Source organism: Acomys minous, assembly GCF_964271855.1.
Source record: "Acomys minous genome assembly, chromosome: 12".
In the NCBI taxonomy this organism is placed as follows: domain Eukaryota; kingdom Metazoa; phylum Chordata; class Mammalia; order Rodentia; family Muridae; genus Acomys; species Acomys minous.
Genome location: NC_140493.1, coordinates 3,908,168 through 3,923,810, shown reverse-complemented (window position 1 = coordinate 3,923,810; position 15,643 = coordinate 3,908,168). Strand labels below are relative to the sequence as shown.

Sequence of the window (15,643 nt, the reverse complement as noted above, 5' to 3'; positions counted from 1 at the left end):
TAGAGGACAAGGAGCCTTGAAGAGGGCGGCGGCTGGGTCGGGAGGAAATGACACAGGGACTCCTGCATGGTCCCTGCCCTTGAAGAGCACCCAGAGAGGAAGGTGGAGGCCAGGCACACCCGAACTAGACAAACACAGGTGGACAGGCTTCCAGGTCTCCACGCTGGGGGTCACACAGCTAGGGGCCTGGCAGGGAGAAGTGGCTGACCACCTGTCCCAGTAGCATCCCTCCCTGCTTCCCACTTGACACCCCCAAAAGCTGCTTCCGTGTTTGTATCGCTAGGCTGTGACCCTGTACGTGCAGCATGCATCTCCTCCGGCAGAGTATAAACTCTTTGGGGCAGTGAGGCAGTCTCTTACCTACGTTCTCTCTTGGCCTTATCTGACGCAGTGCTCTGCCTATGGTAAATATTCAGCAAGTGCTCATTTGTCAATAAATCACTGTTCGGCATGGAGCAAACACTCAATAAACGCTCACTTGTCAATAAATGTTTTCTCCCACAACTGAGAAGTGGTCGGTACAGTTCAGACGCCAGAGACAGTCCCAGGCCCCTAACATTTCTACCCGAGGCCTCTCCTCCTCCCAGGGAATCCAGAGGTCCCTAATTAAGAGAGATGCTACCTCCTTTGCCACAAGTGGGAAGACACTTCCCAGCCCAAAAAAATCCCAGAGAACTTCCTGTGAGCAGGAAGGCCAGGACCTTAACAGCACAGGGCAGAAACAATTCTGTTGGTTTTTTTGGTTTGGTATTTGTTTTGTTGTTGTTGTTGTTTTCCAAGACAGAGTTTCTTTATGTAGTCTTGGCTGTCCTGAAACTCACTCTGTAGACCAGGCTGGCTTCAAATTCACAGAAATCCATCCACCTGCCTCTGCCTCCCAAGTGCTGGGATTAGAGGTGTGTGCCACCATCATCCAGTTGACAATTTTTCTTACTATTATTATCACATATCTTGTGTGTATGTTATGAACATTTTGCCTGCATATATGTCTTTACACCATGTGTGTGCCTGGTACCCATGGAAACCAGAGGAGGGCATCCTTCAGACTCAGTTACATACCATAGTGAGCTGCTATGGGGATGCTGGAAATAGAACCCAGGTCCTCTGCAAGAGCAGCCAGTGTTTTGTTTGTTCGTTTTTTTGAGACAGGGTCTCTCTGTGTAGCCTTGGCTGTCCTGGACTTGCTTTGTAGACCAGGCTGGCCTCGAACTCACAGAGATCCGCCTGCCTCTGCCTCCCGAGTGCTGGGATTACAGGCGTGCGCCACTGCGCCCAGCACAGCCAATGTTTTTAATCATGGGTCCATCTCTCTAGCCCCAGTTTTAAAACATCACACCTATGACAGCAGTCACAGCCCATTGTCACCCACAAGCGCCCAAGTTCCCTTAATCTTTAGTTCAAGTTGAATCCTTGGCTTTGACACAGAAAAGAATTCCAGGAGAAGCCAGTATGACGTGAGCTGGAGTTCATTAAAAGAAAAATAAGGACCTCCTGAGTGTATGGGTGTGGGCTTCTCAATGAAGAGACCAGATGAAATGCCTAAGCACCAGCGATTTATAATGTTTTGGTGACTCTCAAAGGGTTGCTAAGAAACTATTTTTCTCCAATAAATGAGATTCCAGGGTGGCTCTGGATAGGATTACAATTTGATAAAATAAAACCAGAAACCACTAGGGTTGTGCAAGAGAGGTTACGATGGGTTGTTTGCTGTGAAGGCTCTTTCTGGTGAGATTTGCTAGAAAATTACAGGTCTACAACAGAGAAGGAAATGCTAATTGCATTGGAATTACCGACTCTGAGCCAGCGAGTCCCCTTTCTATAACAGGTTATAAGGTGGCTTCCAACGTGCCTTGTGTGGGGTTCCACGCGAGAAGGAAAGGCTGGCAGGTACCACGACTTCATAAGTTGGCTAGGACGCCTTTTCGTGGCACGTGGGGTCTTTCCTTCCAGACCCTGAAAACTCAGGGTTTGCAGGTGGGGAGAGAGAAAGGCTTTAAGCAAATGTTGCTGATTGTGTTGGAATTCACAGTTCTCTAGGCTGAGGGGCTCTTTTCTCTTTCCATACCCCATGTAATTTTGCCAGCGACTCTATATCACATGTTATCTTCAGTAAGAGACCTAAGTGACCCTGATGGTTAGAGAGACGGAGAGGCTTCAGATGCAGCCTTGGAAACGGAATCGAATCGGCTGCCCCCTGGGGGAACCTCCACAGATGGGACCGTTCCTTGTGACCAAGTCTGTGGGACAACTTGTAGTCCCTATTCCAGGCTGCTGTGCCAGCCCGAGCAAGCAACTTCTGAGCTCTGAGCTCCTCACATGTCCCTTGAAGTTAAATTGCTTGCAAAGTAGACGTAATTCCGACCTATGTTTTAATCCACAAAAGGGCAGGAACTAGCTCTTTTGTTTGTTTGTTTTTGAGACACTGATCTCACTATGTAGCCTTTGGCTGGCCTAGAATTGGCTCTGCAGTGGATCAGTCTGTCCTTGAACTCACAGAGCTCTGCCTCCCAAAGGCTGGAATTCAAAGCTGCCATGCCTGGCCAAAGCTAGCTTCCCCACCCGCAACTCCAGCACTGGGAATTGAACTTAGGGCCCCACATATGCCGGGCAAGGGCTCTACCACTGAGCTATATGTCCAGAAAGAAAACAAATTCTTGGTCTTTGCAATCCTTTGTTAGCTGGGAAAGAGTAGGCTCAAATCTTCAGGCCTCAAATTTGATGCGTCCGTCTCCTGGGAGAGCACTTGAGTCCTGCCCACTCTAAGAAGATAGATTGTGAGACCTGTGGAGTCAGGAGGACAGTGCCTGGGAAGAGAAAATGAAATTTAAAAAGAAGAGAGGGTGCCTAGAGAAGGCAAATTAAGTGCAGCCGTAAGGAAGATGTCTGGCCTCAAGGTCTCTGAGATGATCACCAGTCTGAGCCCCAAGGTCTGGGGAAAATCCTGAATGTAGCTGTCATGCCCTGCTGGGGGCATAGCCTGGCACCTCCACGGAGAAAAGAACAGTCCACCTGACCAGAGCCGTTGGGGAGGAGTTGCCCAGCAGGAAATGCCAGGCAGAATGGGGAACAATAGTGGGGTTTCTTTGGACCCTGTTTTCTTTGGCCCAGAGTCCCTCCTGCAAGTTCTTGCCTTTCTGTGGGCTCCTCCCCCCATGCCTTGCTGGACACACTTCTCTTCTCTTCCTCTGCTGCACCCTATGGCTCAGCTGCCCTAGCAGGAGGCTTTTAAAATGGGTGATGGTATGAGATGACTTTCCCAAGCCTTGCTCTATGGCTGGCACCATGCAAAGTGCTCTAGGATGAACAGGGGTGGGGTGGGGGAGGGGCGAGGGCAGGGCAGCTCCTTTTCCAGGATCCTGAGGGTGGGCCTTGCCCTGCCCCCAAGCCCTGGAAAGCCCTGGAACACCCACGAGCCTCCTTACACACACACACACACACACACACACACACACACACACACACACACAGTACCTGGGGAGGGAAAGGTGGAGGAATGAAAGAGGCAATGGGCAGAGTCTTGGAGCCCAGAGAGAGAAGGACAGGAGGGAGCCGGGAACTAGAAAAGTGCGTTGCCCAGCTGAAGAGTGGAAGGCCTTGATGGGGTGGGGGTCTCGGAGTCGGGGGCCGGAAAGACAAACTGTATGGGAGTCAGACGAGGAAAATGAGACAGAGACAGGTGGAGACAAAGAGCCACGGGTTGAAAGAGACTAAGGGAGCCGGGCGGTGGTGGCGCATATTTTTAATCCCAGCACTCGGGAGGCAGAGGCAGGCGGATCGCTGTGAGTCTGAGGCCAGCCTGGTCTACAAAGTTAGTTCAGGACAGCCCGGGCTACACAGAAGAACTCAGTCTCGAAAAATCAAACAAACAAAAAGAAAGAAAACCAACAAACAAACATAAAGGAGAGGAAGGGAAGGTGGGATACATAGTAACTAGAAACAGTGATGGACAGAGTGACAGTTAAAGGAAGAAAGATCCAGAAACCAAGAGTCAGAGAGGCAGGCAGAAAGAGGAAGACTTAGAGAACAAAAAGTGACTACTGAGAAAAAGAGACAATAGTAAAGAGACGAAGGGAGGAAGAGAGAGAGAGAGAGAGAGAGAGCCATGTTGAGAGAAAGACACAGCCACCTGGAGTGCAACCAAAACTAAATAATTAAATGAAGGTTTAAACGGACCATGGCAGGTAACTGAGGAGGAAGAGAGAAGAAAGCCGAGGTCAAAAGTGTTGGGTTGGAAACAGGAGAGGCCGAGGTTCTTCCCTCTAACCCCAGGCCCAGGGCCTCTTCCCTAAGCTCAAACAAGTCCTAATTGGTTACCACCACAAGCAAGGTCCCTAAGGGCCGCCACGGAGAATGCCTCTTAGAGCCTGCTGCCTAGAGCCAGCGCTGCCACACGAGGCGTCGAGGATTGCCAAGGCAGAGCTGGCGCTGTGCTCCCTACCGAACGCCCCCGCTCCCGCCGGGCCGGACCGGGGAGAGGCCCACGATCACCGGACCGCCCCCGGCACGGGCGGATAGGGAGCTAAGAGGCGCTGTCCTCAGAAAATCGCATCACTCTGGCCCGGCCTTGGCTGAGGCCGGGTCAGGATGCTCCGATCGCGCGAGGAAAAGGAGGAGCTGGACCAAAAGTCCGAGGACGAGAAAAAGGGAGGTCTGCCTGCCGTCCTGGGACACCGGTAAAGGCCGGCCGGCCGGAAAGGGACTTCCAGAGCTCTGTGCGACCCGAGAGACCAGACCGCGCTCCGCACGCACGTCGGCCAAGAAGGCGCGGGAGCAACGCGGAGGAGCGCAGGATGCGCGCGCCCCAGACCGCGGGGCCGGTCTACACCGCCGCGTGGGTCACGTGGCCCGGGCGGGTCCGCCGCTGTGCGGGCGGGGGGCAGGGGGCGCGCGGGGCCGCGGGTGGTGAGCGCGCGCCCGCCAGGCTCGCTCCCTGCGGGCTACGCTGGCCCCTGGGCACGGGAGCCGCCCCCGGCCCCCCCTCGCTCTGCCCGCCGCGGGGCGCGCGCCCTCTATATAGCGCGCCCCTGCCAGCCCCGCGCCAGGCCGCCTGCCACGGAGTGGGCACCGCACCGCGCGCAGAGCCCCGCAGACAGGCGCCCGCCGCTGCCAGTTCCGCCCCGACGGCCGCCCAGCGACGCTGCTGCCGCAGCCACCGGGCCCCGAAGGCCACCATGAAGAAGGAGGTGTGCTCGGTTGCCTTCTTCAAGGCTGTGTTCGCCGAGTTCCTGGCCACCCTCATCTTCGTCTTCTTTGGCCTGGGCTCCGCGCTCAAGTGGCCCTCGGCACTGCCCTCCATCCTGCAGATCTCCATAGCCTTCGGTTTGGCCATAGGTACCCTGGCCCAAGCTCTGGGACCTGTGAGTGGTGGCCACATCAATCCAGCCATCACTCTAGCCCTCTTAGTAGGCAACCAGATCTCGCTGCTCCGAGCTGTCTTCTACGTGGCAGCCCAGCTGGTGGGCGCCATTGCTGGGGCAGGCATCCTTTACTGGTTGGCACCAGTCAATGCCCGGGGCAACCTGGCCATCAATTCGGTGAGTGTCCACCAGACTGTGGAAGGGGGTGGGCAGGGACCCTCCATGCTTCTCCATCTTCAGAATGGGTACAACCAAAAAAGGTGGTGCACGGCTTTGCCGGGAAGAACAGGCGGACCAACCTCCTGGCCAACCTGTGCTCCCCAACACTGCACTTCACCTACCCTCTGCTCTTACACTGCGCTGCCTGGTCTCGCTCCCCATGGCTGCCAAAACACCCCTCCGGTCTCTAGTCTCACCTGCTGTGTCCCTGGTGGTGGATAGTCATCGTGGTCTGGGGTAACTTTGATGTCCCTGGGTTTCCAGTTGATTAATCGGGACATGGAGATGGTCATAGCGCAGCAAATGTCAGGTGGATGACACTTAGAAGCCAGGGTGTGATAACCAACCCATACTGGCGTGCCCCCTTTTGTGACCCCTGCTCCTGCCCCCTGCAGTCTCCCCATTTTTGCAGCCCTAGATTCCCCCCCCCCCCCCCCCGTCCCATGTGAACTGGGTTCATTAATCAAACACAGAGGAGGATTTTCGCAGCCATTGTCAAGCCGTGAGTCAGCCACACTGGAGAGACGGGTTTGAGGTTGGCACCAGCAGCGGGTCAGGCACGGATAGGAGGCCAGGGGCTGTTTGCAGTAGGCAAACTGGGCAGCTGCCCACAGGAGGGAGGGTAAATGCCAGCTCATGGGGGCTGGCGATTGGGCAGAGCCGTTGACAGGATGGTGCCCAGGAAAACTAGCTGACACCCTACCCTCTGGCTACAGGCCTGAGCTTCGAGCTTGTGCGCGCTGAAGTAGTTTCTGCAGTGAATGGCCAGTCTGGGTCATGCACATAGCGTGGCTCCCAACAGCTTAGGCTTCTGGTGTCCCTTGCTTGGCTAGCCCTGTGACCGAGCCCGAAGGCAGCAGGGTCCTTACCCAAATTCTCCCTTGCAGCTGAGCAACAACACAACGTCAGGCAAGGCCACAGTGGTGGAGCTCATCCTGACCTTCCAGCTGGCGCTCTGCATTTTCTCCTCCACTGACTCCCGGCGAACCAGCCCAGTGGGCTCCCCAGCCTTGTCCATTGGCCTTTCCGTCACACTGGGCCACCTTGTGGGGGTGAGTAGTGCTGACGCAAGCTGGGGTGTCACAGTGGAGCCCCAGAATACCATCTCCTCCAGATGGACGAGACCCAGCAGAGTTGAAGGCCCGGTCTTGGGGCTGTAGCTTCCCTGGACCCTAGCCCTCCTCCCAAAACAATGTGAATAAAAGCGGGAGGGAGGGTGAGTAGGGAGCCTCACGCTCAAGCCGAGGCTGGGAAGGTTTAGGAGTACTGTGGGTTGGGGGACAGCTGGGCTGCATGGAACTGGGATGTGGCTGGCCCCTGCACTGTGTGACCTTGAGAGAGACAGAATTCTGTGGGAAGGGAAGGGAGGGCACCCTCCTCACTGTGACACCTCCCTCCCTCCCCCCGCCCAATCTATCCAGATCTACTTCACCGGCTGTTCCATGAATCCAGCCCGTTCTTTCGGCCCAGCGGTGGTCATGAATCGGTTCAGCCCCTCTCACTGGGTGAGTGTGGGCCTTCTCCTGGCTCCCTAGTGAGTGCTAGAAGCCAGGGCAGCATGCTAGACTGAAAAGCCAGAAGTAACTGGACCCTTCTGGATGTTGTAGACTCGCGGATGTTGGGGGGTGGGGAGGAGAAGAGACCACAGTAGGGGCTGAAGTGCGAGGGGGGGCAGATCGCAGTTTCTCTAGAGCTGCAGTGGGGATCCCTGTTCATCTCCTCTGAGGATTTTTGTCTGTCCCTCTGTGTGTCTCTCCTCTGATACTGGGAGTGTGTTCTCTTGGGACTGTTCCCTTGGCCAGCAAAGTGCCTCCATATGCCAGCCAGGCTCGGAGCTCCAAAATGGGAGGCAGAGCCTCGCTGGAGCTTCAGCAGGGATGCGGCTGGCCTGGCCCTCCACATGTGTTGGAGGCTCTGTCTCCTCAGAATGCCTGCTTGCCTCTTTGTAGAGTGGGATTGGAAAACCTGTCCCTCCTGCCTGCTCCTTGGAGGGTCTGTGACTTTGTCATTGAAGACTGGCTGATAGTATTGGGCCCCCCGAGATGGAAAGACATCTTTCCCTCTGGAGGCCTGGAAGTCTACTGCCTGTTTCCTCTCAGGCTCCACAGGGCTGTGATCCAGTGAGGATGATCACGGTCCCTGAGGCCGGAGGCTCACCCTAACCCTGTCTTCACAGGTCTTCTGGGTAGGACCTATTGTGGGGGCCGTCCTGGCTGCCCTCCTGTACTTCTACCTGCTCTTTCCCTCCTCCCTGAGCCTCAGCGACCGCGTGGCTGTCGTCAAAGGCACGTATGAGCCGGAGGAAGACTGGGAAGATCACCGAGAGGAGCGGAAAAAGACTATAGAGCTGACAGCGCACTGAGCAGCACCACCAGGCAGGGGCCAGACCCTCAGCTCCTCAACTCCTGGAGAAAAAAGAATCAAAGCAGACCTCAAAGCATCTCTCCCTCCCCAACGGTCCTCTTGGCTGGGGAAGAGGCACCGAATCCCTGTGCTGCAGACAGGGATGGGAGCAGAAGCCCATGATGGGACACTCAGGGTTGGGGCTGGATTCTGACAGGGACAGGGCCTCTTTGGGATGAGGCAGAATGTCTGCCACGGGCCAGGGCTCAGAGACTGTGAACGCAGCGCCAAGCTCACAGGCTGCCCAGCAGCAGAGAAAGGAGAGAAGCCTGCTTATCACACCCAACCCAGCCACTGAGGTGCCACGGCCAGCCCCCAGGCGGGCAGAGGGACCTCAGATGATTCACTGTATGCCATCTTATTTATTTCTGGTCAAGGGTAGGTGGGTGAGGGGCGCTACTGGTATTTGAATTGGGCATTTCCCAATAAACCACCGGTCTTCATATTCTGCCATCTTCGTCTCCTTCCAGAAGCCTCTTGGGGCAGTGGCCAGTCAGGCCTCTCCTTTGTGACGCCACACCCTCACGCATGCTCACCAGAGGGTTCAAAGACCGGGAGTGAAGTCCTGTGAAAAGGAAGGGAAGGAAGGTGAGGCCACGCGAGGTTGAGAGGACCAGAGAGTTGGGGGGTGGGGTGGGGGTGGGGGGTGGAGGAGAAACCAAACTGTAGGTCCAGCAGTAGAGACCAGGAGAGGGCTGAGGGCTAAGAACAGGGGCCATGTCCAAGTCACGTGACCCTCCCACCCATTCCCTTCAGCTATGTCAAGTCCCAGCCACTTGAGGAGGGCCTGGGTGTGCCAGGCAGGGTGGGGAGGTGAACCAGCCACAGCCCCTTGAGATTCCAAAGGGATGACCCATCAGCTTCAGTCCCCGCATGGAGCTTCCTTTTCTGGGTCTCCCACTATTTCCAAAAGGTGATGTGTTGGGAGCCTGTGTTCAGAGGTTGAGGCGCTGCAGCTTCACCTCACCCTGCTCCTCCTTCCCTTTGGGGGGCGGGGAGGCCTCTTCACACCCTACTACCCTCCTGCCCGGTCCTTGCTGGCTTGTTCAGATGCCACCGACACTCAGGAAACTTCTGAGCTTCCGTTTTTTGTTTGTTTGTTTTTGAGTTTTCAAGACAGAGTTTCTCTGTGGAGCCTTGACTATCCTGGACTTGCTTTGTAGACCAGGCTGGCCTCGAACTCACAGGGATCCGCCTGCCTCTGCTTCCCAAGTGCTGAGATTAAAGGCATGCGCCACCACGGCCGAGGCTCCATTTAAAAAAAAAAAAAAGATTTTATTTATTCTATATATGAGTGCTCAATCTGCATGTACACCTACATGCCAGAAGAGGGCATCAGATCACATTATAGATGGTTGTGAGCCACTATGTAGTTGGGAATTGAACTCAGGTCCTCTGGAAGAGCAGCCAGTGCTCTTATCCGCTGAGCCCTCATCTCTCCAAGCCCTGAGCCTCCATGTTAACCTGTGAAATATATCAGGACACTTTCTCCTTATGGGCCAGTGAGGAACCAGGTGAGGTAAGGGGGTGAAAGGTGCTTGGTCCCCACTGCCTCTCTGTGAGGAACAAGGTAAAGACACTTGCTCAGGACTCATCCCAGAGTCATGGTTAAGGAGTCTAGAGTGCCTGGGCGGTGGTGGCGCACGCCTTTAATCCCAGCACTTGGGAGGCAGAGGCACCAGGATCCCTGTGAGTTCAAGGCGAGACTGATCCACAAGGCGAGTCCAGGACAGCCAAGGCTATACAGAGAAACGCTGTCTTGAAAAACCAAACCAAACCAAAACAAAACAAAACAAAAAAAGAGTCCAGAGTGGAAACTGACCATCGGCATCCACTTTTTTATTGTATACTATTTTGGTTTTTCAACACACAACACAAGGGTTCTTTGGGTAGCCCCAGCTGTCCTGCACCTTGCTCTGTAGCTCAGAGTGGCCTCAAACTCAGAGATCTGCCTGCTGCTGTCTTCCAAGTGCTGGGACTAAAGGCTGCAGCCCTAGCGCCCAGCCCCACACCCAGCCCTTGCTGTAACTGGAGTGATTGGTCTTTACATTGGGCTATATTTGCCTGCCATATGGGCCGCCGTGAGGAGAGAATGGGATAATGACCAGGGGTTAGGCACTAGCAAGGGCAGCACCCGTGAGAGCCGGGTGAGCCACGCGGGCTGCCCTAGGCACTGCCTGACACCCAGCAGGGCCTCTCCGTCGTCCCTCAGCTTTGCCTCAGAAGGGCGCAAGGCAACATGAATGCGAAGACGCTACAGACCCAGATTGGGAGGCCAGGCCAGCGCCCCTCCAAAGCAGCCTGGGGTCTGAAAGGCAGTGAAAACTACAGGACCGAAGCCTGCCTTCCCCACAGGCTTCCACGGAACACCAAGCAACCCAGAAACGTGGGGGAGGAGGAAACCTGCCCAGCTGACTGCAAATGCCAGCTCTGGCCAGCAGGGGGCAGACTCGCCCACCAAATCCAGAGTCATCACTTCTCTGGCACTGGGCTCTGGCCAGGCAGGATCAAGAGCACAAAGGGCGTCTCAGGCTTAGGTTCCTGAGGCCACCAGGGAGCGGCCCCTCACTAGCCCTCGCCCAGGAGGAGATGCAGAAGAGAACAGCCTCACTCCAGCTTTCAGACAACTCTGGTTTGCATTCCTCTCTCTAATGGACCCCAAGGGGTGTGTGACAGGATGCACAGGGGGCCTGCAAGAGACAGATCTTTCAGCATGGGTGGAAAACCTAGCCAGAGGGAGTTACATACTGGTCTGCTGCTTCCTGCAGGTGACATCTTCCCTGGTGTCGGGTGAGGATCCAACTAGGGCTTTGGGCCGGCAGGTTGCTGTGGTTGGGCTGTTTTGCCAGCAGGGGGCACTGCGGACCTGCAAGTGATGGTCCCTGAACTGACAAAGCGTGCGCGCGCGCACGCGCGCGCGCGCGCGCACACACACACACACACACACACACACACACACAAATCCTGGACAACTCTGGGGCTTCTAGCCTCGACTCTGGTTATTAGCTATGCTTAGGGAGGTGCGCTCCTCTTCTCTCAGCATGGGGGGCACACTCACTCCAGGTGTTTGGAGCCATAGTCATGGTACCCCCACACCCCACCCTGGCCACCGGTCACTCTCCATGCATTGTCCAGCACACCTCTATGAAGTCGTACCCCAGCACGCACATGCTCTGTCAGGTCTCTGACACACTTCTCTGCCTGCAGAGGGAATGTGAGAAGAGCCCAGATTCTCGGTGTGAAGGCCCGGCCCTCCTCCGCAATCTGCTCCTGCCTCCACAGACAGGGTGCTGGGGCAGACGGAAGAGGAGTGGAGCTAAAAGTGGACAGTGGTGGGCAGAGGGAAGGATTTCGGGGGAGGATCCGGTCTCAGCTTCGCTCAGTTCAGCACCCTCCCCCCCTTCCCCCTGCCCCCTCCCCCCTCAGGACAAGAGTGAATAAGACTCTCAACCTGGCAGCCTGCCCACATTTGGTCAGAGTCAGGACGATGGCATGGAAAGTGTCTGGAACCCCTTCCTTCAAGTTAATGCTTTTGTTCTCTTTCGCTGGCCTTGCCTCCCTGGGGGCTGTGAAGGCTTCAGTGTTCCACACGTGCAGAGGCAGCAGCAGGCAGTCAGGTATCAGGCTGGGACAAAAGGCTTCTGAGCAAGAGTGAGCTCAGAGCTGCCCGGGCCCAGGAAGGTGCTGGCTGCTGCAGGAAAAACAGGAAGCAGGCAATGCCTGCCCACAGGGGGTGAAAGACCTTGTCCCAGGCTAAGCTGGATCCAAGGAGGCTCCGTCCTATATGATCTTGGGAAAGAAGCCCGTCGGGCACAACAAGCCCTTCTCCTTGCGTAGCCAGAGCAGGGCCCCAGGTGGTCCTTGGCCCTAACCTGCCAGAGGTCAAGACCCTTCCCAGTCCAGCTAATCTCCACTGCTGTGCCCTGGAGGTGAGGGAGTGTGATACAACAGCGTTTCTGACTAGAAACACTTTCCAGGTGTCTGCAGGCACTTCTCCCAACACCTGGGGACATGAGATTACAACAAGCAGCCGGGCGTGGTGGCGGGCGGGCACACACCTTTAATCCCAGCACTCTGGAGGTAGAGGCAGGCGGATCACTGTGAGTTCAAGACCAGCCTGGTCTACAAAGCGAGTCCAGGACAGCCATGGCAACACAGAGAAACCCTGTCTTGGAGAAAAAAAAAAAAGATTACAACAAGCCCGATGCTGAGATCACAGGTACCAAGCAGTTGGTGAGGAGGGCAGTACGCGTGGCCACAGTCAACACGCTCCTGTTTGCCTTACCCACAGCATTCCCATGCAGGCACCTGCGGTTGGTACACGTCCCAAGCTGCTACCAGGCCCAGCCCGAGAGAGGGCGGCGGGGAAGCAGGCCCCTCAGCCACGCTCATCTGTAGCTCAAGCCTGCTTCTCCAGGTAGCTCCCTCTGATTCTGCAGGGGAGGGACACCAGAGAATGCTTCACAGGGGACCACACTTGAGGGAGTGAGGGGAGAAATGTCTCTTCCGGTGTGGAGAACCTCATTAAAGAACACTGTGTTTGGCTTGATGTAGCAAAGCCAAAGGGAGTGGGGGAGGGGTGGGGCGAGGATCAGGAGGAAGTAATCCTTTCTCACAGTTTGGACGTGGACTTTCCGACTTGAACCTGAGGTGATGAGAAAAGCCAACAAAGGTTTGATGGGCTGTGGGGTGATGTGAACAGTGCGGCATTTTGGAAGGATCTCTGGTGCAAGAGACAGGGCCCCCCCCCCTCTAGCTTAGAGCCACGGGCAGCTAGGTAGGATATGGGTCCCAGGTGGCGGCCTGGCTTTCTAGGTAGGACGGGAGGTTGGCCCACGGCGCACAGGAGCAAGGAGTTTGTGCAGAGTGGGGGTTTGAACAATGGGAGAGATAGGTTGGGGGGAGGGGCACGGCCAGTGAGAAAGACATCCGGGTCAAGCCTGTTGACCTTGAGAGTTCAAGCCCTAGGGCCCAGGTGGTAGAAGGAGAAAGCTGACATCTGAAAGCTGTCCTCGGAACAATACTGTGTGCACAGACTCATGTATACAAAAGAAAATGAAACAATAAATGTAAAATAAAACAAACAAACAAACAAATTTTAGGAATGGAAAAGAGTGGCCAGGTGGTGGCACACACCTTTAACCCCAGCACTCTGGGAGGCAGAAGCTGGCGGATCTCTGTGAGTTCCAGGCCAGCTTGGTCTACAAAGTGAATTCAAGGGCGGCCAGTGCTGTACAGAGAAACCCTGTCTCAAAGAAACAAACTGAAAAGGAGCGAACCTTCTGGGGCCACTGGACTGGTGGAAAGATGACCGAGCAGAGCTTTGGCTCCTGATGAGGCCAGAGGGCACAGGGCACGCTGGCCCCAGCACGGTCAACCTAGGGGGTCAACATAGAAGAGAGTGGGGACTGACCCCAAGCCTCCGCCAATCCTCACGGTCCGGCTGACGTCACATATCCGGTAAGAAGCTGGGGAGGGGGGGGTGGGAGTCACAGAGACCTCCCGTCACGCGGGCCGCGCCTGCATGGCATCCAGTCCCACCAGCTGGGCCTGGCACCGCAGACCAGGCGGCGAGGTGTGGACAAGAATAAAAATGGGGCAGCGGAAAGGGCGGGGGGGGGGGGGGGACTGGCGGGCACTGGCGGGCACTGGCAGGACCGTTCTGTGCCCAGTAAGAAACGGAGGGTTCCTCTGAGGAGAGAGAAGGGAAAGCCAGGACAGCTGGAAGGACAGGATGCAGTAGGGGACTGAGACAGGGGCGGGTACGGTGGAACCTGCGGTCCAGAATTGGCTATTTCCCTCGAAAATGTCAGAGGGTTCTGTCCCGTGAGGGGGCAGGGGGGGAAGCCACAGGAACAGCAGACCGGAAGGAAGCCATCATGACAGTCCCCTGTTCTCATTATTGAGCGTCTGTGGAGCCAGTCTCCATGACAGACGCTATGTATAGGGATGAACAAAACGTGGCCCCTTCCCCGTAAGGGCTTGTCACCCTGTTGGAGAGACACATTAACCGCGGAGCGAGACAGCGTGCTGACTAGTATATGGAAATGCCTAGCTATGCGACAACACACAGAGATGTCCTTACCCAGGACATTGGAAGCTATCCTGAGGGATGAGTTAGGAGGTACCCAGGAACGGAGAGCGCCGAGGGCTCTCCAAGAAGGGAGAGTTTCAGAGATAGGCAGAGTGCTCATCCCAGGATGCTGGGGGACAAAGGGAGAGGCTCGGGTCCCCAAAGATGGGGGCGTAGCCTAGCAGAGACTTGGGCAGTGCACTTTTGAAACATCATTCAGATGGCACGATGGAGGACTGACCAGGGAAAAGCGAGGCCACAGGCTGGCCAGGCTGCAGGGTGGCAAGAAAAAGGTGCAGCCCAGGTGCGCACAGGGTTCAATTACCAGCAGAGCTAGATGCCTTTGCTCTGGGGTCAGGGGTCAAGGACGCTTCTTAGGTGCCGCCCACTGCACTGGAGGAGGAGAGGGTTGCATTTTGAGGCCGACTCTAAGGAGTCTGCTGATAACCAGGGGCATCTGTGGGCAGGCAGGGGCAGCCAGGGCAGGGAGAGGGAAGGCCTCTGCTTGAGGAAATGCCTTTTCATGCTGCTGGATGACAAAGGGATAAAACCTAGGCATGGGTGACACTTTGGCATGGTAATCATCTGATTTATTTTTATTTTTATTTTAAGAAGATTTATTCACTTATTTATTATTGTGCATACAGTGCTCCTCTGTATATACACCTGCAGGCCAGAAGAGGGCATCAGATCACATTATAGATGGTTGTGAGCCACCATGTAGTTGCTGGGAATTGAACTCAGGACCTCTGGAGGAGAAGTCAGTGCCCTTAACCTCTGAGCCATCTCTCCAGCCCCTGATAATCATTTGACTTAATAAATCACAGGATTTTTTTTTTTTTTTTTTTTTTGGATTTTCGAGACAGGGTTTCTCTGTGTAGCCTTGGCTGTCCTGGACGGACTTGCTTTGTAGACCAGGCTGGCCTCAAACTCACAGCGATCCACCTGCCTCTGCCTCCTGAGTGCTGGGATTAAAGGCGTGTGCCACCACTCCCAGCAATCACAGGATATTTTTGGGGGGGCGGGAGGGGGGACTCTGAGAGGTAGACAGAGAAGCCAGGGCTGTGAAGGGGGTGAGAGAAGGCGTAGAGGCAGGAAGTAAGGGAAGAGCTGGAGGAAATCCCCACTAACAGGTTCAGGGCCACGTGGCGCAGCTGGCACAGTCCGAGTGGTCCTTTCCACACACCCAGGACCACCTCCTCAGTGAAGCTGGCTCTGTTCATGTCTGCCACCTGGAAGCGACATCTCGTGCGGGAACGGCAGAAAGAACTTAGTTTCACACTGAGGATTACGGGGTACAGAACACACCCCACCTCTTGGGAAGAAGAGACCAGGCCACTAGGACATGGGCACCGCTGAAGCAGGCCTTAGACATGGGGTTCTCAGTGACCTTGCTGTGGCTAAGATAACATTGGGGCCTCGCAAGTCTCTAGCTCTCAGGCTAGGTTTTATTCAGCAGCCAGTGTTTGGCTGTCCTGGGAGGTTCCAGCTCAGTGGCCAGTGTTACCCCCTTACTGGCCTGGCCCCCCTCCGGTCAGGTGAGCCCAAGCTGGGGCAGGCACGTGAGCACTCTGTACCTCCCACCCCCAGA

The 15,643-nt window shown here is 55.7% G+C and overlaps 1 protein-coding gene and 1 long non-coding RNA gene across 2 annotated transcripts; one reads left to right on the top strand and one right to left on the bottom strand.

Moving 5' to 3' along the window:
- Window positions 1-4,477: 4,477 nt before the first annotated feature.
- Window positions 4,478-8,427, top strand: LOC311580171 (aquaporin-5). The gene is made up of 4 exons (XM_084751498.1): window positions 4,478-5,534; window positions 6,464-6,628; window positions 6,998-7,081; window positions 7,753-8,427. Exons 1-4 carry the CDS (start codon window positions 4,791-4,793, stop codon window positions 7,936-7,938), a joined length of 1,179 nt encoding a protein of 392 aa, XP_084607624.1. The 5' UTR covers window positions 4,478-4,790; the 3' UTR covers window positions 7,939-8,427.
- LOC311580187 lies at window positions 8,322-10,811 on the bottom strand. The gene is made up of 2 exons (XR_014773389.1): window positions 10,728-10,811; window positions 8,322-8,544 (listed from the first exon to the last, which is right to left on the bottom strand). It is a non-coding gene; the product is annotated as an uncharacterized lncRNA (long non-coding RNA).
- Window positions 10,812-15,643: the final 4,832 nt, after the last annotated feature.